At 36.4% G+C, this 23,728-nt stretch overlaps 1 protein-coding gene across 1 annotated transcript in view; it reads right to left on the bottom strand.

The window, feature by feature from the left end:
• Positions 1 to 1,108: 1,108 nt before the first annotated feature.
• LOC150076390 (forkhead box protein K1-like) overlaps positions 1,109 to 23,728 on the bottom strand; it is a 228,315-nt gene continuing 205,695 nt past the window's right edge. Inside the window, exon 7 of the mRNA XM_090388139.1 lies at positions 1,109 to 1,803. Within this exon, the coding sequence (XP_090244265.1) occupies positions 1,319 to 1,803 (485 nt within the window). The 3' untranslated portion in view covers positions 1,109 to 1,318. The remainder of the gene's footprint in view (positions 1,804 to 23,728) is intronic.

Raw genomic sequence — 23,728 nt, 5'->3', positions numbered from 1 at the left:
TGTATAATTTCATTACATAACATTTTAAAGCTCTTTCACTAAGGTTAAATAATTCTCTTTCGGACTAATTCTCCCCAATTTTTTTACTTAATTTCAGAATTGCACATCAGAATTCTTTATAAAATACAAAATCAACTATTCTTACATAAATTATAAATATGGTCATGATCCTGAGAAGAAAACAAGTGCCAATATATTACAACTGAACATAAACATGGTTTTCTATGAAGGGTTAAATATGAAAAATCACAGATATGCAACCTGATCACATAAATGAAGGTACAGCTTAAAATGAAACTATGTCTAACAGTACATTCACATATCAAACCTATGTACATATTTTTCTATCTGAATACAAAAATATCAGTGAAACAGCAGCAAATGAAAATAACTTATGTTTTGTTTTTATTTATGTTTACATAAAATTCCAAATTATAACTGCTTAAACTTGATATAAAAAAAAAAAAAAAAAAAAAACCAAACAGGCTTAAAATTAGAAATCTGTTGCTAAGAGATGGAAAATACAAAATATTTTTTTGAAAGTTTTCTTGTGTTAGCACAATTTGGACATGCTATATTATTCATTTATGTTGAATTTCAAACATTATTCAGTAATGCTCAGCACATTATAAAAATTATTCTACACAGTCCAAGGGGTAGGAGGAAAGGAAAGATAAAACACGTTAGATAATTATTAGGAAAAGACAAGGTCTGGATTACTATTAATAAAAATAGCAGTGGTGATAGCCATATGATTCAAACTGCAGCTCATTCAATCATATTGCAAACATTTTCACAAGTTTTTCCTTCCAGTACAATTTATTTTTGAGTAAGCAGGGTTGTGACTGATCTCTCCTGCTGATTGCAAAACAAGGAGAGGAGCATAACTTAATTATAACAATATAAAAAAAAAATCATGTAAGTGAAACCCTTGATTTGGAAGATGAAATTAAACATAAAATTTGTAACAAAATTTTTACTAAAGACAACACATTACTGGCAACAGTTATATTTAAATAGCTTTTCTTTTACAATTCTAATTTCTTACACTTTATACAACAAACTTTTTATAGTGAATATTCTAATTCATGGTGGTAGGGGACTTTTATTCTGATTTTACACTACAATATTCTGGAAGGAAAAAGTTAAGTGCAGCTCACAATTTAGATCTTAATTCAGCAGTTTATATTTTGTGTGTATGAGCATGTGTTAAGACAGAAAATGGCAGCACCACCTGTCAAACACATTAAAATGCCACTGTAAATGCTCCATGTGCCTACATCCAATAAACCAGCAAATATGGGTAGATGTGTCAAATTTAAGAAGTAGCCTCACTACCAGCTGAAAGGATTTCTTCTTCATTTGATGCTAATCGCTTCACTCTTGAATTAGCTGTGTTAAAAGAAGCATCAACTTCCAGACCACTGTCACTAGTGTCAATTGACATGGTAGAAATTGGCCGTTTGGCAAACCTAGTTAGTGGTGAATGTACTTCTGTAGACTGTGATGATGTAGTGGAGGGAGGAGGTTGAGGAGCAACAAAGGTAACATTACTGTAAACACCAGACTGAGTTCCTTGAGGAATGACAGATGTGATGGGAGTGAGGGTTGGAGCAGATGATACCACAGTTAACATAGAAGAGGGATATGTAGCCATGGCTGATGGAGGTGCCTGAACTATGACTGTAGGTTGGGCATGCATGGGAGACTGAGATCTTTCTCCCTGCTGGAGGGAAAGCTTCTGAGAGCACAGAAGAATTTCTGGCTTTCCTGAGTTTGATATCTGATTGTATACTTTATTATCTAAGGAATAAAAATTAGAAAAAATAATAAAACATATAAAAGCAATTCTAAAATAGGCAATTTCATTTGTCAAAAAAAAAAAAAAAAAAAGTGAGAATAAATATACTTAGGCTTAAACTTTACTTATACCAGTTGTTTCAAACACTTAACTCACATTTTCTACACAAATCAGATTACTAGAATTTAACTCTGAATGTTACTACAAAAGCAGTGCAAAACTATCATTAATCCCATCAAATGTAGCATAAGAAACAGGCCTTATAATCCTAATGAGCTTGTTTCATTGACTGATGGCTTCTGCGTACAATCTGAAAGTAAAGCAACAAGTGATTATTGCAAGGGAACTGTTTATTAAAATCATCTCCAGGACATGGAAGTTTCACTGTCATCAAAACAGGTGTATGCTGCCAATAGAGTACAAAGAAGAATAAAAATTTATCAGGATAACATATGCCCAATAAAGCAACAGGTGATTATTGCAAGGAAGGAATAATTGTTCAACGTTAACAGTGGTCAGTTTTAGTTAATTAAAATTATGTTCCACTGTCATCAAAACAGATGTATATTGCCAACAGGATACAGATAAACTGAAAAGAAAAAAAAAAAAAAAAAAAACTGACAACAAGAAAGGAAGCATCCTATTTATGAGGAAATATTCAACTGCACAAGAATGTAACAGAGTCCAGTAGTGAATATGACTGTGCTTTAAAAACAAATGTACTTTATATATTGATGATCTGGTTTAGAATAAGAAGTACTTTCTTTCTTTTTTTTTTTTTTTTTTTTAAATATAATCCTTTGCAAGACTTTTTCAGTTCTCGTACTGTGTTTCCTGAAAAAACATCCCCACACCATAATATAATCCTTTTCAAGTCTTCTTCCATAACAGCTTCTATGTGTTCATGTGTAGTTGCAACTCCATTTACTCCATGGAGAAATATATTGCAGCCAATCTCTTCATCTGATTCCAATGATACAGAATTCTTTAACCTCTGCCGTTAAGTATAAAATCATCCTACTCTCTTTTCCACTGCTATGTTCAATCATAGACTTCAAAAGTGCTGCTGGTCTTCAGCGGTGAGCTCCCTTTTATGAGACTGAACTGGGTTTTTTCAACATCCTCTGAATCCATTTCCAATTCATAAACTGACCAAGGGAAACAATTTCATGATCAATATTAGCCTGATATCTTCTCAGGTCTTGATGGACGGTTGGTCCTACAAATTCCCAAGCAGCATTCAATTCAGGCAGCAAAATGAGATTTATTGCCATGCTGCAACACAACAATGTTTCCTACAGCCTCCAAGATGTCAAACTTTATCTTCTTCCAAAATTTCTTGTGTCATGCCATTACCATCTGACACTGCTTCGTGGCATTTCCTAAACCAGAAGACTTATCATCGAGCAACAATGTTAATTGTCCTTCATAGGCTTATGCCCTGGCAAAGTAGTGTCATCCTCAGTTATGCAGGTTCTCTTTGTCATCTTTCAAAAATGAACAATCTCATCCACACTGAATACTTAGCAAGGAAGACAGATTCCTCCTCCTCTATCACAAAACCCACAAACTCACAAACCCAACCCTAAATTTGTCTGCTGCCTCTTTATTTGCATTTGCAGCCTCACCATGACTATGGTTTAAAATTTTCAAACCATCTCTTACTATCTCTGGTCTTCAAAATGGGAATTAGATGATTGAGAAGCATCACATTAAGTCATCATAAATGTCTTTAGCCCTATCACAAATTGAGTACTCACAGATTCGGTTTTTTTTTTTTTTTTTTTTTTTGAAATCCATAGTATTAATAGTTTTCCAATTTCTAAAATTATTAGCCCCCTTTCAAATCTGGTAGATGCATCCTTCACTTTCATGTTTTGAAAGCATCCTTTGTTTAATGTCTTCCTTCATTTGCACAAAATATGATTTCCTGCTTTTCTTTCTCACTCACTTTTGGTACCCTTGCTTATAATTTAATAAAATCACAAAAAATTAGGCACAGAGATGCTTTTACATAATCATGCAAAATTATGAAAATTAGAGAGATTTTTTCACTGTAAAGGCAGAATACAAAAAAAAAGGATTCCGATCTGTGAAAAATGTAACTGCATGGTTTTAAAAACATTGTGATTGGCTGAAAATGAAAATGTAACTTTAGAGAGTCTGCTGCTGGAATACAATAACATATAAACAGTTACTGTTATTTCAAGCTTTAGTCATATAAACTTGAAAAGCAAGCATTCTTTAAATATTTTTTATTTATAAAGGAGGAGAAATTATTGAAGATAAACACAAGAAAAGCACCTCGGGTGGATGGGATCTATCCAGTTATATTAAAGGAGGCAGCAAAGGAAGTAAGCAAACCCTTAGCCATAATTATGAGAGCTTCCTTGGACTCAGGGGACGTATCCATAGACTGGAGATGTGCAAATGTGACCCCAATTCACAAAGGTGGACCAATGGCTGAAACAAGTAATTATAGACCTGTGAGTTTAACTTCTGTTCCAGGAAAATTAATGGAGTCACTGGTTAAAGAAGCACTGCAGGATCTTCTACACAAGACTTCAGTTATAGCTCGGGCACAGCATAGTTTTGTTAAGGGGAAGTCTTGCCTGACCAATTTGATTGGATACTATGATGCAGTCACAAAAGAACTGGATGCAGGGAATAACTTTGACATTATATACTTGGATCTTAGAAAGGCTTTTGATACTGTTGCACATGAAAGACTGCTGCACAAATTGGAGCAGTGTGGCATTGGAGGCAAATTGCTGCTATAGATAAAGGCGTGTTTGAGGGGGAGAAGACAGAGAGTGGTAATCAATGGACACTGCTCATCGTGGAATAATGTTATCAGTGGAGTCCCTCAGGGTTCAGTGCTGGGTCCATTATTGTTTTCTGTGTTTATAAATAATATTGATGATGGTATATCAAGCTTAATGTCAAAGTTTGCAGACGATACAAAAGTTGGCACGGTTGTTAAGGACACTACTGACGCTATGCTGCTGCAACAACAGGATCTGGAAAGGTTGAGCAGATGGGCTGAGAGGTGGCAAATGAAGTTTAACATTGACAAATGTAAAGTACTACATATGGGAAACAGCAACCCCAGAGCAACATATAAACTCTGTGGTACTACACTGACAGTGGTAGAGAATGAAAAGGACCTGGGGGTAATTGTGCAGGCACATATGAAGTTCTCTAAGCAGTGCAGATGGGCTGCAAGAGTAGCTCATGGTGTCTTGTCAATGATATACAGGAATTTTTCTAGCAGGGATAAGGAGGTGATTATTCCCTTGTATAAGGCAATGGTCAGGCCACACCTTGAGTACTGTATACAGGTCTGGAGGCCTCATTTCAAGAAGGATGTAGAGCTGCTGGAACGAGTACAGAGAAGGGCAAGAAGGTTAGTGAATGGAACAAAGAGTTGCTCTTACGAAGAAAGGCTTGCTTACGTTTTGCAAATTACAGTATCTGGAGACTAGGCACCGGCGAGGTGATCTGATAGAGGTGTATAAAGCCTTGAATGGTTTGAGCATGCTCAATGCTGATGGGATTCTTGCTCTTGCTCAGAATAATCACCTGAGAGGGCATAAATTCAAATTGAGGAAAGACAGATGTAGGATAGATGTCCGGAAATTTGCCTTTAGCCAGCGGGTAGTTGGTTGGTAGAACAGACTTCCATCCCTTGTTGTGGAAGTTGATAGCCTAAATAAATTTAAAGCTCAGCTAGACAGGTATTTCGAACGAACGGAGGGGTGAAGTGGAAGTTTTTTTTTTTCTGGCTGATGCTGCATACGCTTGCTTTCTTGCATCATATGCCTCTACTAATGCTAATTTGTTAAAACTTTTAGGCTACAGTGTTATGGCATAAATCTCTTCATTAACTTTGTTGTATGCATTATTCTTGAACGTGGTGTCATAAATCAATTCCTCCATAATTCTCCCTCATTTGTTAAAGTACAAATTAATATTAGCTTTGTTGAAGAAAGTCTCTTCAACAATATATACAGTTTCTTTCTGAAGAAAGAAACTGTATATATTTGCACTTAACTTTTATGAGTTAATGCCTTGTTAAACTATTGTAAATCCAAAAACTAAGGGTAAATCTAAATCAGTAAAATTTATTTAACAGATATTTACCTATCTGACTTCATCAGTTGCCAGATTTATGTATTCATTTTATTAACAAAAAACACTTTAATTTTATCCAAAACGTTTATTTTGTTAAGCCAATATGGTATAAATGCTACACATGCATCACAAAATAGAACTAACATGGCTGGTGATACCTGCAGAAGGCTTATGGCAAATACTATTTCACCCAGTTTTGTAACACAGGTAATCAAATGTTCTAAATTGTGCATTCATCATCATCAGCCATTTTCAATCCACTGCAGGATGAAGGCCTCTCCAGGAACTTTCCAGTTCCTTCTGTTTTGAGCACTGGCCATCCATTTGCTACCCACAAACTCATGAATTTCATCTATCCATCTCCGCCTTTGTCTTCCAGGTTTTCTTCTAGCTGCTCTTGGGTACCATTCGGTTATTTTTCTTAGTCCATCTGTCATCATGTCTTCGAGCTATGTGTCCTGCCCAAAACCATTTTAGTTCTTTACTTTTGATAAGAATGTTCTTTACTTGAGTTTGCTGCCTAATCCATGTGTTTCTCTTCTTATCTAACAGTCTGATTCCCAATATAATTCATTCCATTCTTCGCTGTGTAGTTCTCAGCTTCTCTTCCATTCTTTTGGTGAGTGCCCAAGTTTCACTTCCATAAGTCATGGTGTGGAGTATACATTGGTTCATTATTTTATGTTTCAGACAAACTGGGATATTGCTCTTCAGTATGTGACTATATTTCCTGAATGCTATCTATCCAAAATTTATTCTTCTCTTAACTTCCAGCCATTTATCATTATTACAGCTAATAACTTGTCCCAGAGAAGTATATGACTCCACCTTTTCAATTACTGCTCCTCTAATCATTATTTCCCTTTCTGTGGCATACTTGTTCATCATTACTTTTGTTTTAGCCATATTCATCTTTAGTCCAAAATCCTTACTAACTGTGCATAACTGATTAAGATTTTCCTCTAATTCTTTGGTATCGTGGCTTATGACCACAATGTCATCTGCAAATCGTAAATGGTTTAGGTACTCTCCGTTCATGACTCCTTTCTGTGACCAGTCTAATCTTCTGAAAGCTTCCTCAAGGGCAGCAGTAAACAGCTTTGGAGATATTGTCTCCTTGTCAAAAATCCTTTCTCGATTTTAAATTTCCTGCTGTCTTTGTCTAGTCTAATAAAGGAGGTAGCACTCTCATATATTTTCTTCAAAATCATAATATGTGGGGTATCTATGCCTTGTCTTTCCAGTACCCGAAACATTGCCTTATATGCTGTATGGAGTCAAATGCCTTTTCATAATCCACAAATGCCAGGCATAATGGTGTTTCATATACATTTGCTTTCTCCATTAGCTGTGATATTACGTGAAGGTGATCCATAGTTGACAATCCTGTCCTAAAGCCAGCTTGCTCTCTTTTGGTTGATTCTCATCAAGTATTCTTTCTGATATCAAGTGGATCAATTGATTCATCCCTTCCTTCTAGAGCAGGGGTGGGCAACTTTTTTCGTCAGCGGACCGAATGAAATTTTCGTATCATGATGCGGGCCGAATGAAATTTTCGCATCATGATGCGGGCTGGAATAGATCGAACGATTTAATAAAAAAAAAATCAGAACCTAAAAAATGTTATATTACTTGAATTACCAAATTATTAATGTATTTTTAAAAAAATATCTGAATGTCCAATTATCATTGAAAATGCGGCATTCGGCATCAATTTTTCTTTTTTTTTTTAATTGGCTCATTTTATGGGCTATAAATTATATTAAATTAAAAATTGTAATAATTAGAAAAGGCATAAAACATAAAATATCTTGCACCAATATTATTTTTTTCAATAAGAAGTCAAACCCAAAGGAACTTTGTTCGGTCGATGCTACAATAATAATTATGAAATAACTCTTTGACGCTGCATAGAATCACTTCGTTACTGTTGTACTGGCCGCGATTCCCAATTGAACCGAATTAAGCCGAACGTTTACAGCGAGTGTAGTCGGGTATGGATTTTCTATATTTATGCATTTACCGAGGGGGCCGGATTCAACATCGCCGCGGGCCAGATGTGGCTCGCGGGCCGTCTGTTGCCCACCCCTGTTCTAGAGTTTACATAGGTAAAGAAGTCTACTGTTTTTCTTTGCATCCTTTGCCAAAGATTTCTCATAATCTGCCTTCACTTGTCTAACCTCCTTTGTGACTTAATTACAGATTAGCTTATAACTTCCATAGGCTTCTGTGTCACCTTATAATTTATATGCATCCCACACATTTTTCTTCTCTGCCATGAGTCTCATCAGTTCATCTGACATCCATTTAATCCTAAACCTAGAACAGTATTTCTTAATTGGTATTATAAATCAGCAGGGATTACCTTTGTTTTAGATATAGGAAGCTTCTTTTCCAACTCTCCTAGTCCAACTCAGTAATAATTTTTGAGGATGGCGATATCTATTTTGTAAAGTAGGTGGGACATCTTCCCCACTGTCAGAACTGTCATTAGATGTCCCACCTACTTTACAAAATAGATATCACCATCCTCAAGAATTATTAGTGTGTTGGACTAGGAGAGTTGGAAAAGAAGCTTCCTATATCTAAAATAAAAGTAATCCCTGTTGATTTATAATATAATAGAATATAGGAATTATTGAGCATTTAATAGCTCTCAATTATCAAACTTAATTGGTATGAAAAACCTAAAAGCTCCCAAGATTATTTCCTTGAATGCGTCCCATATAGAATTTGCTGTTGGTAATATCATCAGTTGGTCCCACTATATAGAATTGAAAATCTGTCTGAGATCATTGCAGTCACCTTTACGAAAGCAAAAAGCCTTCCCTTTACCCCTGATGTTCGTTTGTTTGTTATTTGGTATTTATGAGAATTAGCAACTAAGGCCCTTTTGCTCCGGGGATATGCAGTGGTCATTCTTTGACCTTTCCGCATCCTCCGTATTTGGTGGTCACAGGCTCGAACCCCAGTCTAATCAAGAAGCGTGTGCTACGCACTGCTGCTCCTGCCCAGCTGGCTACGGAGGCGCCAACTTTACCCCTGATGGTAGGTAGTTACATCTTTAAGTATAACACACACTAGTACACTGTGACCACTGCCACCTAGTGGTTCCTTTATCTGCAAATTCTTAACATATGGATATTCACTGCTGATAATCAGATCAACTCTGGTTTCTTCTCGAACATCCTGCTGTAAAAAACATTCATTCGATAAATCCACAAAAGTGTTGCTGGTGGGTAAATGACCAGCCCACAAATTCCATCAATATCTGAGGAGTTAAAACTCCCCATTATAAGACAATCTGATTTACTGGTCCACTCTATTCCTCTGTATGGCTGTTTGCTGTATTCATCAGAGTCATTAGGTGTATAACACACGCCTATTCTCATTTTTGTTTTCCCAGTGCTTATGTCACACCAAAATGACTGAACATAGCACTGCTAACCAATGTCAACTGGATGCACTGTCTTAGATTTTATGTGTTTCTTAACTAACAGCATAACTCCTCCTCCCTTCCTATCCATTCTATCCTATTTGTACACATTGTACTCCCCAAATTCAAATTCTGCATTCCTTATCTCTGTGTGACACCACATCTCTGATATCCCAACAATATCTGCCTTTCATATCTATATTAGCACTTCAAATTCATGAAATTTATTTACTACACTCCTAGCATTGGTATATGCAAGTATATGTGCACTTGTTCTTACTCTTAGTTACTCTAACGTAGCCCATGAATTTACTTGTTTCACTCCCAGCAGCTCTTTAAATTCCCAGCAACTTGCCTTCCAGGTTGCTGCTGATTGCAGTAGAAGTGCAAGAATCACTTCCACCTCTGTCTGTGGTTAATGTTAATCTTTTAGTCTGTGTATACTCCCAATCTAGCGAGTTTTCCAGCCCATCTAACACTTCCTCGACAGCATCAACAACTGTTCTTGCACCCCTCCATTTAAGTGTATCCTATTCCTGTAGAAACAGTCTCTCCTGTTAACAAGCATAGACCACACTGAGAAAAATTCTACTCCATGAGCCTTGCACAATCTCTCCAGAGCCAAACTGATTGACAAGGCTCTCATCATATACTCCCTCCTATCGTGTGTGGGCAGAATTATATACTTTCAAATTAATCCTAATTCACGACTTTTTGTAGTTATCTGAATATGTTGACGTGGAAGTTAGGTGAAGCAGTTGCTTTGTACCTGAGTTAATAACTCTAAGCTTATGATTAAACATAACATTAGTTTAACTCAAAACAGCAGATTTTATATTGTTCTGGTAGTGTCATGTCTGGTGTAAATTGTGTAACTCTATATCAGCATTTCCCAAACTTTTTTAGTCACAGAACACTTTTCATCTCACAACATATTCATGTAACACAAGTTTAGTGGGAGCCAAAGAGCTGTTTGCTAATATTTTATTACATACAATGCCGCACTGTGCATCAGGAGCATCTTTATTTCCAACACATGTAAAGCCAAAATTCAAATAACTGTCGTTATACTTTCGTTTTGGTCTTTTATTAGTGGTTCCTGTTTTTTCACTTTGGATTTTTGGGGAACAAAAGGCTGCAATTGTTCATTCTCACTTTGAAGTGTGACAATAAATGTTCATTTTCATCGACCACAGTTGCACTACTAGATGTACTTTGCTTTTTGTTTTAAAGTTCCTTTTGTAAACCACAAAGCTACAGTCACATATTTTAATAATAATATTTCAAAACACTGATAATTACCCTACCCGACAAAAATTTTTTTGTCATACCTCTGGAACGAAAGTTGGTTATTCTGAATAAAATTAATGTCCTGATTATCAGTCTTTTACTTCTGTCACGTCTACATCAAAAGATGTACACATTTTTTGAATTCTTTGTTTTTATACAATATCAGCATACATGGTTGTAATTATTACATACAATATATGTTACTTAGACATGTTTTCCTACTCCAGATTGCTTTCAAATTTAAGGAACCAACAGTAATCTCCCATCATGGTAGAGGCCCAGCGATCTTGGTATCGTTTTTCCATTGCAGATACGTCCTGGTGGAAGCATTCTCCTTGTTAATCACTGACATCTGCTAAGTTTTCAGAAAGAAATCCAGATGAGAATGAAGGAAATGCATTTTCAATGACATTCGGCACCCGATGTTCTTGTAACCTTTCAGCAAGTTTGTCACCAGTTGCTCATAATTCTCTTCTTTTCTCTTTCCGAGGAATCCGTGTACTACAGCCTTGAAAGATCTCCATGCAGCCAGTTCAACATCATTCAGGTTTCTTTGAAATTCTTCATCTTTCAGGAGCTTTCTTATTTTAGGACCTATGAAAATTCCTTCCTTCAGCTTTGCATGAGATAAATTTGGAAACATTTTCAGTAAATATGCAAATCCTCTGCTTTCTTTATCCAGTGCCTTAGTGAAATTCTTAATCATTCCAAGCTTGATGTGTAAAGGGGGAAGAAAAACCTTTTGTGGATCAACCAATGGCACACTAGTAAGACTTTTGTGAATTTATTGGATGATTGTTTTCTGCAGCAGCACGTTCCAGAGACAACCAGAGAGGGTAATGCTCTTGATCTGGTTATCAGCAGTGATCATTCATGTATTAAGAATTTGCAGATAAAGGAACCACTAGGTGGCAATGATCACAGCATACTTATGTGGGATTTGCTTAAAGATATAATTACCATCCGGGGTAAAGGAAAGGATTTTTGCTTCCGTAAAGGTGACTACAGTGGTCTCAGACAGTTTTTAAATTCTGTTCAGTGGGACCAACTAATGATGTTACCAACAGCAAATTCTAAGTGGGAAGCATTCAAGGAATTAATCGTGGAAGCTATTAAACGTGTCATACCTATTAAGAAATATTGTTCAAGGTTTAGGCCTAAATGGTTGTCAAATGAACTAATGAGACTCTTGGCAGAGAAGAAATCTGTATGGGATGCATATAAATTATCAGGCAACACAGAAGCCTACGGCAGATATAAGCTAGTCTGTAATCAAGTTATAAAGGAGGTTAGGCAAGCGAAGGCAGATTACGAGAAATCATTGGCAAAGGATGCTAAGAAAAACAGCAAGGATTTCTTTACTTATATAAACTCCAAAAGGAAGGGGATGAATCAGATTGGTCCACTTGATATCGATGGTTCGACTGTTGATGATCCTGCTCAGATAGCAAACAAACTGAATGAGTATTTTGCATCTACATTTACACGAGTTATTAAGGACTGAAAATGACAGAAGGTTATCGAATTGTAGCAGGGTGCTTAAAGTTTTTGTAATAACTGAGAGCAAAGTGGAGGAGAAATTGTTGAAGTTAAACATAAGAAAGGCACCTAGGGTGGATGGGATCTATCCAGTTTATTAAAGGAGGTGGCAAAGGAAGTAAGCAAACCCTTAGCCATAATTATGAGAGCATCCTTAGACTCAAGGGAGGTCCCCACGGACTGGAGATGTTGTTGTTGTTATTTGGATTTTAGGAGCATTAGCAACTAAGGCCATATTGCTCCGGGGATATGCGGTGGTCATTCCCTGACCTTTCCACATCCTCCGTATTTGGTGGTTACGGGCTCGAACTCCGGTCTAATCAAAAAGCATGTGCTATGCACTGCTGCTCCTGCCCACCTGGCTACGGAGGCGCCAGGTGGGCAGGAGCAGCAGGGAGTAATTGTGCACTGGAGATGTGCAAATGTATCCCAAATTCACAAAGGGGAATCAAAGGGTGACACGAGTAATTACAGACCAGTTAGTTTAACTTCTGTTCTGGGTAAAATAATGGAATCACTGGTTAAAGATGCATTGCAAGATCATCTAGACAAGACTGCAGCAATAATTCAGACACAGCATAGGTTTCTTTATGGAAAGTCTTGTCTGACAAATTTAATTGGATATTATGTGGTTACAAAGGAACTGGATGCAAAAAAATAATTTTGATATCATATATTTGGATTTCAGGAAAGCTTCTGACACTGTTGTGCATGGAAGACTACTGTACAAATTGGAGCAGAATGGTATTATGGGTAAGTTGCTACAATGGATAAAAGGATGGTTGAGTGGGAGAAGACAGAGGGTGTAATCAATGGGCACTGCTCTTCGTGGACTAATGTTATTAGTGGAGTCCCACAGGGTTCGGTATTGGGTCCACTTGTTTTGTATATTTATCAATGATATTGATTAAGGTATATCAGGCTTAGTGTCGAAGTTTGCAGATGATACAAAGGTTGGCAGGGTTATTAATGACAGTAATGGCAGTGTGCTACTGCAACAGGATCTAGAAAATTTGGGAAGATGAGTTGAGAAGTGGCAAATGAAGTTTAACATTGACAAATGCAAAGTACTGCATATGGGTAGAAGTAACCCCAGAGGAACGTATCAACTGTGTGGTACTACACTTAGGGTGGTACAGAATGAAAAAGACCAGGGAGTAATTGTGCAGTCAGATATGAAGTTTTCTGAGCAATGCAGGCAAGCTGCCAGAGCAGGTCATGGGGTTTTTCAATGATATACAGGAATTTTGCTAGCAGGGAAAAAGAGGTGATTGTCCCTCTGTATAAGTATGAATTCTGATGGGATTCTTCGACTTGTTCAGATTACAAACCTAAGGGGGCATAAATTCAAATTGAGGAAAGACAGCTGTGCGGAAATTTGCCTTTAGCCAGCAGGTGGTTAATTGCTGGAACAAATTTCCATCTGTTGTTGTGGAAGTTGATAGGTTATATAATTTATGGAGGAACTGGACAAACACTTAGAGGGAATGGTTGTGTGAATTTTTTTTGTGCTGATGCTACATAAGCTCATACGCTTGCTTTCTTGCATCACATGCCACGATTACTATTACTGTTACAGTTACATACTTTACACTGGTTTTTCCAGGAACATATTCATCTCTCTTGTCCCAGTGTTGTACAATGCAGTGTCTGGCTGTTGCACGACTATCCCACAAATGCAGGAAACAACAGTATTTAGTGAAACCACCTTGCAACCCAACAAACAGTCCAATCACTTTGAGATCACCACAAATATTCCGACCATAGTCATTGTTTACAATGTAGAGCTGCAAGTATCTGGGACATACTATCATAAGTTTCTTTCAGGCCAACAGCATGAACAAGAGGAATTGATGGTAAAGTATTTCCATTATGAAGCTATACTGCTTTCAAACTTAGCTTTGACGCATCAATGAACAAATACCATTCAGAGGTATTGTGATCAATGTTCAGTTCGTGCATAAGACCAATGACATCTCTGCAGACTCACATGTTGTTTTCCATTGCAAAATATCTTGAAAACTCTTCATTTCACTTAGAGTGTATTGTAATGTTTTTACCTTTGGCTGCAAAGGTAAAGAAAGCCAACACAAGAACCACGAGAAACTTAGCAGTCAAATGTGTTTCTGGGTACCACAGCTTCTCCCTGCATTCTCGGTAAACAGATGGTGCATGTTATCAATAATGGCAGTAGAAGTCGATAATGATATATTGATTAGTTTTTTTATCATTGTTAAAAGCAGATTATTGGAGTTCATGGGTGGAATGCCTTCGCAGCTGAAATTTACTTACGGGTACACCCACCAGACTGCCTCAGTCTTAGAGTGTTTATCTCCCCTTCCCGCTGTTCTTACCCAATATGAAAACTACTTATACTGCAACTACCGATAACATGCACTGTCTGTAGAAGTTGTTTTCGTATCAGGTTAAAACAGCAGGTGGGAGAGATGAACACTCTAATACTGAGTCAGTCTGAAGAGAATATACCCATAAGTAAATTTCAGGCCATTCATGAACGCCGATAACCAATTTTAATTTGAAAAACTAATCAATACATCATTATTGACTTCTACTGCCACTACCGATAACACTCACCATCTGTTTACTGAGAAAGCATTGAGAAGCAGCAGTACCGGAAAACGCTTTTGAGCGTTTCCCGGTACTGCTTCTTCTCAATGTTTCTGGTGTTGGTTTTCTTTACCTTAGCCCCTTTGGCGAGTAAGTTCCACCGTTGTAATCTGGATCTGAGTAATTCAGCTCTCTTTGGGTAAGCCCAAGTCTATGATCAAGTCACTCAATTCTTGTTTAATGTACTGTGGGACCTTTTTCTTTTTCTGGCTTGTGGTCCAAATCATGTGAAGTACATGGTTCCGTGACATCTGGTAAAAGGGATTTCTTCTGTAGCTTCAACACTACTTCCAATACCCCAAGATTTTGGTGGCACAGGTACTGGCAGTTCTTTACCATGTATCACTGGCCTAATTACTGATGCAGTGCTTGCTCTTTTTGGAAATACCTTTTATTTTTGCCAAGCAAAATAGCAGTCGTCGAAATTATTCTTGGGCTTGTGCCATACCATAGGGATGGCAAAAGATAATGCTCTCAGCTTGCCATATAACCACAGCCTTAAGTTCACTGTACAAGTAATACAACAGATATATGGAGCCTAATTTTTTTCTTGGTCACCGATCTTGCAGCCGAAGTACAATGAATATGCAACTTTTGTGACATTGTATGTTTCCTTCCTCTGAGTTTTTGGGGTTAAGTGTCCACAAACATAGCAGAAGGTGTCTGGGTAATTTACGCAAATTCTGTGCTTTGTCTTCTCCATATTAACAATGCATTAACCTAAAAACAGTAAAAGCAATTGGTAAATTTGAACAGAAGGTGAATTCTTGTAGCATAGTTTATCGTACACTATTTATTGAACAGTTGAATGGTGTAATAAATTTAATAAAAATACTGACTTGTCTGGAAAAGTGCATCAAAATCAAAATATACTATATTGCAAGAACAGTAATGATGTACATGCTTAACTTTTAGCCCAATAAACAAAACCAACCAAAAGTTAATAAGTTTAAAAATTGTATTTTAAACAGTAATGATATCTTTGTAAAGTCTATACATAAAACTTGACAAGAAACAACCACTGATTTGCTGAAGGTAAAAATCATGTTGGGTAGGGTTATCAAAAAAATTTATACAATGAAGTGAGTTTATAGTCATGATATCAGTTTGCTTCCCCCTCTCCTTCAACCCGTATAAGCCAGGCTAAATCATATATGAATGGCACATTAGATCACTACATTGCTACTTTTGTAGATGTCATTACCTCTATGCATACTTCTCTATGCAAAAGCCTGCCAAAATAAAGTGTTCGGCGGCCGATTCGATTTAGTCTATGCCAGTATATTAATAACCGAAAAAAAATTATGTTAAATATTGCAATGATACAAAAGTGGTGTATGCTACAAATATCTGAAATTTTTTTTTTTTTTTAATTATTAATTACGATTTTTCATAGAACACTTGTTCACATTTCACAGAACACAGTTTGGGAAATGTTGCTCTATATTATGGTGTGTGAAAAACCAGTAACTTCAGTAATTTGACAGGTCATTAAATTGAATGAGGAAACTGATGATTATTAAAAATTCAACTGAATTCTGCAGGAGTAGAGAAAACATATATAATAAGGCACTGTACATTACATGAAACCTAGAAACCTTCCGTCTGATCAACGATCGCCAGTATGGATTCCATCAGTGTCGATCCACTGGTGATATTCTGGCTTATGTAACCCATTTATGGACTAATTCAATGGAAAGGTTCGGTGAAACACAAGTAGTTGCTCTTGACATCTCAAAGGCTTTTGATCGTGTTTGGCATAAAGGTCTTCTAAACAAGCTTCCATCTTATGGTTTCCCAACTGTTTTTAGTAATTGGTTATCCAGTTTTCTCTCTGATCGCTCACTGAGGGTGATGGTAGATGGCTCTCTGTCTTCTAACTTCTCCACTAATGCCAGTGTCCCCCAAGGTTCAGTTCTTTCCCCCACTCTTTTCCTCTTGTATATCAATGATCTTCTTCCATTGACTGGAAATCCTATCTATCCATAGTTTTGCCGATGATAGCACATTGCATTCAACTTTCCATTTTGAGAAACCTTGTCCTACTCAATCAGCTTCAACTTCTCGAAAATCTGCTATGAATTCCTTAAATGCCGATCTTCAGGTAATCTTCCAGTGGGGCAAAGACAACTTAGTTGATTTCAACCCTTCTAAAACTCAGTCTTGTCTTATATCTCACAAAAAGGATTCTTCTGCTCCTATGCTTATCTTTAGTGACACTCCGATTTCTAGGCAAAATGATATCTCTTTTGGGGATTACTCTGATTTCTAATCTCTCTTGGCACAAGCACATTACAAATATTGCTTCCTCTGCATCTAAAAAACTTGGTTTTCTCTTTTGCTCTCGGCGTTACTTTTCTTCCAAACAGCTGCTCACTGTGTATAAATCGCAAATCCGCCCTGCCATGGAATATTGTTCTCACATCTGGGGTGGTGCCCCCAAAACCTCTCTCAGGCTTCTTGATTCCATTCAGAAGAGGGCAGTTAGGTTAATTAATGATTCATCTCTAACAGAGTCTCTCCACTTGCTTTCTCATAGACGTACTGTTTCTGCTGCATGCCTCTTCTACAGATACTTCCATGGGCACTGTTCTTCTGAATTGGCTTCTATAATTCCCGCTCTCTCTTTCAAAACAGTCCGAACACATGCCGCCACCAGCCAACATCCATTTACTGTCCAACTTCAAACCCACAGAACCAACTTTTCATCTTCCTCGTTTGTTCATTCAACTGCCGTTTTCTGGAACAACCTTCCTTCATACGTATTTCCTGAAAATTACAATCTACAGAAGTTAAAGTCCAATGTCAACCAATTCTTCTTTCGTCTTCTCAACCTCCAACCCCAAGCACGGTACTAAGTACTATAGGTTCTAATACCTCTAGTGTTTGGGGTTCACATTAAAAAAAAAAAAAAAAAAAAATGAGAGAGAGAGAGATCTTACTATGTTTTCCTCTGGAGTTGAATGGAATGATGTTCCTAAACGAAATCAAAAAACTAAGAAAAATGTGCAGGCCTGCATAAATATCACGAAATGCTCAATATGGGAGTTCCAAGTTGAGAATTTCCAACCTGTCTGCTGCTTATGTTCAAGTTGTTGTTAATGAATCATAATAAAAGAAAATAATGCCACATTGTGTTATGTTTTTGTGTTGTGACAGTTTGGCCTCAAGCTCTTTAGAAATAACTATCATTTATCCATGAGTCGACCTAAAGGAGCTAATATCATTTATTTTTAATCAAATAACATCACCCAACCAGTGAATCTATTATTTATTAAAAACTTGAGTTCACTAATGTAACTGCTTTTGGACCTTTCAGAGTCATTCATCGGACAGCTGGTAGCCCCAAATAGTGACGTTGTGTCAAGCAAAGGATAAATGATGTATTGAATCTAAATAAAGAGCCAAACAATGTGCAGAAGTTAAACTTCGAATTGAAATTTTTTACAGTCATGTATAATGTAACCCACTATTAGTGGACTTCATACAGCTTTCTTTTACAGAAGCGGAATGCTATTTCAATGCAAGTATTCAAATAGCTTATGCAAATAACACAACAGTTTATTATTGCTTTCTGCTCCAAGTGTTTGAGGACACTTTCAATACCTACAATGAAACCAGCATACTGCTTTAGTAAATTAATATTAGTAGTGGCAAATTATGCTAGAAAGCAAGCTTATAAAAAACTATCAGCAAAAGAAAAAAAAAAAAAACCATCACCTTCCATCCTCTCCAATAATTTATCAAGTTTTTTCTTGAATTCATTCAAACTATCCATTTTCAAAACAACAGATGATGAAAGTTTGTTCCAACACTCAGCCACCCACTAGGTGAAGACAAACCTCCACCCATCTATCTTGCAACCATCCTTCAATTTGAATTTATGCCCCCTTTTCCTGTGTTTAGCTTGAGCAAGAGGAGTGCGATCAGCATTGAGCTTCCTCAATTTCCAGATGCTGCAATTTTCAGAAAATTACTGCATTGACCCAACACAGTCCAGTAACAGTGACTTAGATTTCATAAATAATTAATGTTAAGTTTCCAAATGGAAATTTTTCTTCCACACGCCACTTTGCTGCTCATTTAGTTCAATATGTTTATTTGCTACTCAAAACAAAGTTTCTAATTGTTGTTTGAGAGGTGATTCAGATAGGTCCAAAACTGGTCACAATAGTGTCAAGTTTTTTAATGAATAACAGCAATAACATAATAATAATAACATCACCTAGTGGGTGATATTACTGATTAAAAATTATATTAGTTCCTTCTGGTTGACTTGGAAATAAACAAGATATTTCTAAAGAGCTTAAGAGCAAACTCTGTCACTGCACTGCAGGAACAAAAGAACCAGCAGACAGTCAGTCAGGTAGGATAGGATAGGATAGGATAGGATAAACATAATAGAGTGCTGTACTATTTTCTTAAAAACTATTTCAATACCTGCACTGAAATAGTATCGCACTTCTATAGAAAACTGATAATAAGTCATGATAAAACTGATGATAATACTGTAACTCACATCTAAGCTAACAGTGCAAGTTTTGCACTGTTATCAGGAGTGGATTCTAAGATAAATGAATATGAACTGATATGCAAATCACTAATATACTAGGTCTAATCAAAAAGTTCAAGGCTATTTTCTAAAAAAATACACATATATATATATATATATACAAAGGGTACTAGGAAAGTTTTGCAATATGACGCAACAATGAATCACAGGAAGCTGCTTGTTGCTGCATGTTGAGACATGTTCATACGTGCATAGTAGCCGCCGCGCCAAGTCGATGGGCTCAGTTATTCATTAGTAGTGAGAGTGTAAAGTGTTTGCGATGGCATTGTGGTCACGAAATGAGATAAGGACAGTTTTGCGGTATAATTTCGTGCGTGGTTTAACCATAGACCAGTGCTTAGAAGAAATGACTCTTGCACTAGATGATGATTGTCCACATCGTACAACGATATTCAGGTGGTATAGAGAATTCCAAAGGGGAAATTTCACTCTGGAGGATTCTGAGAGGCCGGGAAGGCCACGAACGTCAGTTACGGAGGAAAACGTTACTGCTGTGAGGAAAATGCTTGACGAAAACAGGCGAGTGACCTACCAACAGATAGAGGATACTTTGGGCCTAAATGCACCAGCAATTCGTTCGATTCTGCAAGATCATTTGCACGTGAAGAAACTTTGTTCTCTCTGCGTGCCGCATCAACTGACTGAAGAGCAGATGACACGACGTGTGACTTGGTGCCGGGAGATGTTAAAAAAGTTTGATAAGGGACAATCTCGGTATGCGAACAACATCGTGACAGGTGACGAGACTTGGCTGTACTATTACGATCTGCCGACCAAGGCTCAAAACAAAGTTTGGGTCTTTGATGATGACGACACACCCGTAATTGTCAGAAAATCCCGATCTGTAAAGAAGAAAATGATAGCTGTATTTTTCAAATCGAGTGGAATTGTGGAACGTGTCGTTTTGGACACGCAGAAGACAGTCACAGCTAAGTGGTATACTGAACAATGCCTGCCTAAAGTCATTGGATCTATGAAGAACCTGCGGCCAAAGTCAAGAATGGACACCTGGTACCTCCATCACGAAAATGCTCCAGCTCACCGCGCCAAAGCCTGCACCGAATATTTGACCACGACAGGACTGAAACTTCTCGAGCACCCTCCCTACAGTCCAGCCCTTGCTCCCTGCGACTTTGCACTGTTCCCGCATGTGAAAATGAAGCTAAAAGGGAGGCGGTTTTCCAGTGATGAGGACCTTCTACGGGCTTGGGACAACAAGTGTGCTTTACTCCCTAGTGAAACTTGGCAGAACTGGTTTAAAGATTGGTTTTGGAGGATGGAGAGGTGTATTGAATGTAGAGGAAATTACTTTGAAAAAATTAAATAAACAAAGCTGTATTGCAAAACTTTCCTAGTACCCTTTGTATATATATACAGTAGACTCTCGATTTTCCGGGATAGATGGTAAAAAAAAATAATATATTCCCGGATAATCGATTTCCCGGTTAATCCAAAAATACAGTAAGTCCCTGACATACTAAGAGATATGTTCCAGGACTTATTACGTAAGTCGAGATTTGCATAACTCGGGAATGACTAATAAAATATTGCTGTATATCCTTGATATACCAAAATTACAAAAACCGCATAATATCCTCAGAAGAATGAAGAAAAATAGTTATGTTTTTAATTAGTTCAATTAAAAACTTTAATTGAATTAATTATTTGAACTTCTCTATTTGAACTAATTAAACTAAACTACTTCTCCACTGTCCCCAGTGGAGAAGTAGTCGGGGTGGCACATAAGAAAAGAAAACATAAAAGGAAGAAAAAACGCATGTTACTGTACATTCATTGGTGCCGACCGCTTCTTGTATTCTGTCTTTCTCCTTTATTGTGTTCACTGTTGCCACTGACAAATCTGAATTCCACGTGATACTTGATGTTTGGCCATTTCCATACATCCCTATTATTTTAATTTTCTAATCCAACTCGATCGTTTTCCTTTTCTTGATAGATTTACTAGTACCGCTGTCACTTATTCTCTTAGTTGGCACCATGATAACAGTCAAAATTAAATTTTCTGAAAACTTCACAGGGTTAAGGTGAAAACTCACTATTATCACTCCATGTGAACTGACATTTTACTAAAGCATATTTCTGGAGGTCACTACCATAAAACAATAACATAATTTGCACTTTCCAGGTTATTGGGCTTTTCTGTTAGTGCAATTAATTATAAACGGCTAGTAAACTCAATCTTATTGCATTTGTGATAATACCGATAGCTGGAATTCTGTTGTTGTTGTGGGGGTTTGATGGGTATAAGCTGCTTTGGCTATAATGTGCCTATTCATTTATTGTAATAATATATGAGAAATTCTTGTAACAACAGAAAAGGCTGAAATCAGAAATGACTAAAAACTCCAATTTGTTTCAAAAAGTTAAAAAATTGAGGAATATTTGCATTGTCACCAATGACATTCTCTAGAGTTATTGGTTTCTGAAGGTTAACCAATGATAGTAGAGTTATATTTCTGTTTTGTTTATAGTATGGGCATTCAACGAGAAGGTGTTTGACAGTCAGATTTATAGAACAATGTGGACACTATGGTGGCTGGAATTCTGTGAGTTGTTACATTATGGTGAAATTTGTAACCCCTTCACTTGAAATCTTCAGTCATATAAAAAAATTATAAATAACGTAATGTAAGTCCGAAGCTACGTAAGTCGGGGACTTGCTGTATCGAAAAATGTCCAGCAACCTACGTAAAAGTATGGCGATAGATAAAGAGCTTACCACGCACTACTCGCATAACCAATACGATGCTTCCATTTACTTTTTACAATGTCACATATGGTTTGGTCACCAACATTATAATGGTTCTTTAGAGATTTAACAGATGCACCGTTTTCAAACTTTTGAATAATTTCAAGTTTTTATTCAACTGAAAGCACAACCCTTGCGTTTGACCATCATTTTCGCGATTTCTAAAAAAAAAAAAAAAAAATTCTGACATACATAACAAAACAAAATTTGCCCTTCTGCGGTGCGACGGAACACAACAATTGATGCGACATACTAAAACAAACTAAACATTTGGTATCTTTTTTTTTTTTTCTTTTTCTTTTAGCAGCAGGTAAGAATACAGTGGAGGCTGCAAGATAATAGGCACACTAATCTCCTAATGATGACTTATAATGCTGTTTCTTGTCGCTTATTTACGACTTGCAAAACATCTGTTTATACCTATTCTAGCTATCACTTGAATTTTATGATTTCTGGTTGTTTTTTTTTTTTGTTTTTTTTTTATTTGGAATCTTGAAGTGTCCCGGTAAATCGAGAGTGTGCTGTAATTACAATAGTATATAGGATAAGGATTTAAGATAAAGGATTTGAACAGTGCTTAAAGTACAATTTATTGTACTTTAAGCACTGTTCAAATACTATTGTAATTATTTTACAGCTTGATGTAATGTTTAATCAATAATTTGATGGCATTAATCTGGTCTGAGACTCTTTTCATACTTTTCCTTTCAAACATTTTCACTTTTACCCATTATTAAGTCTAAATATATATATATATATATATATATATATATATATATATATATATATATAAGGTTAAACATGTTGGATATATTTTCTTAGTATTACATGATTTAATGGTAATCTAGTTAGATTTTAACATATTTCTTTTATGAGATCATTAGTGCAACGTTAACGCCCCCGACGAAGTAGGGGATTGATGACCATGTGACGGAATGTATTAAATTAAAATGCATAATAATATTAAATTTGTATTGTAATTTAGAATAAGAACAGTTATAAGCATAATCATTAATTTTGATTAGTTGTTAGCTGCAGGTAATGAAAAATCATCAGCCAATTGTAATGAAATTTTCCTTACCATTAGGTTAAAAGCTGCATAAATATAATATGTTTATAGGCCCTACAGAATTAAGATAGCCTTTATGGGCTAACTTGATCACCTGAAGCGTAAGCACGCTAATACCTATAGGCAAACACCATTTACTGAAAACATTCCACAATTAATTGTACATTTAGATAATTATATATATATATATATATATAGATTGAACATTACATCAGTCTATAATCTAATTACTATTGTAAGAGTATAATTGGTACTATATAGGTATTCAAAGTGTATTAAAACATTGGCATAAAAGTACTCAGCAGGCCATACAGCCAAAAGAACCTATAAAGACTAAGATAGCCCGTGTTGGTTTACATTGCTATATCCTAGAAATAAACATATAATTAGCAATAAAATAAAAATATAATATAAAATAAAATAATGATTATGCAGCTAATTATTGATAATCGGATACATTGAATGGCACTTTTTCGAGGGCTAACACC

This window comes from Mastigoproctus giganteus, chromosome 13 (assembly GCF_048544385.1).
Source record: "Mastigoproctus giganteus isolate SK-2022 chromosome 13, ASM4854438v1, whole genome shotgun sequence".
Taxonomy (NCBI): Eukaryota; Metazoa; Arthropoda; class Arachnida; order Uropygi; family Thelyphonidae; genus Mastigoproctus; species Mastigoproctus giganteus.
This window is presented reverse-complemented; position numbering and strand designations above follow the sequence as displayed.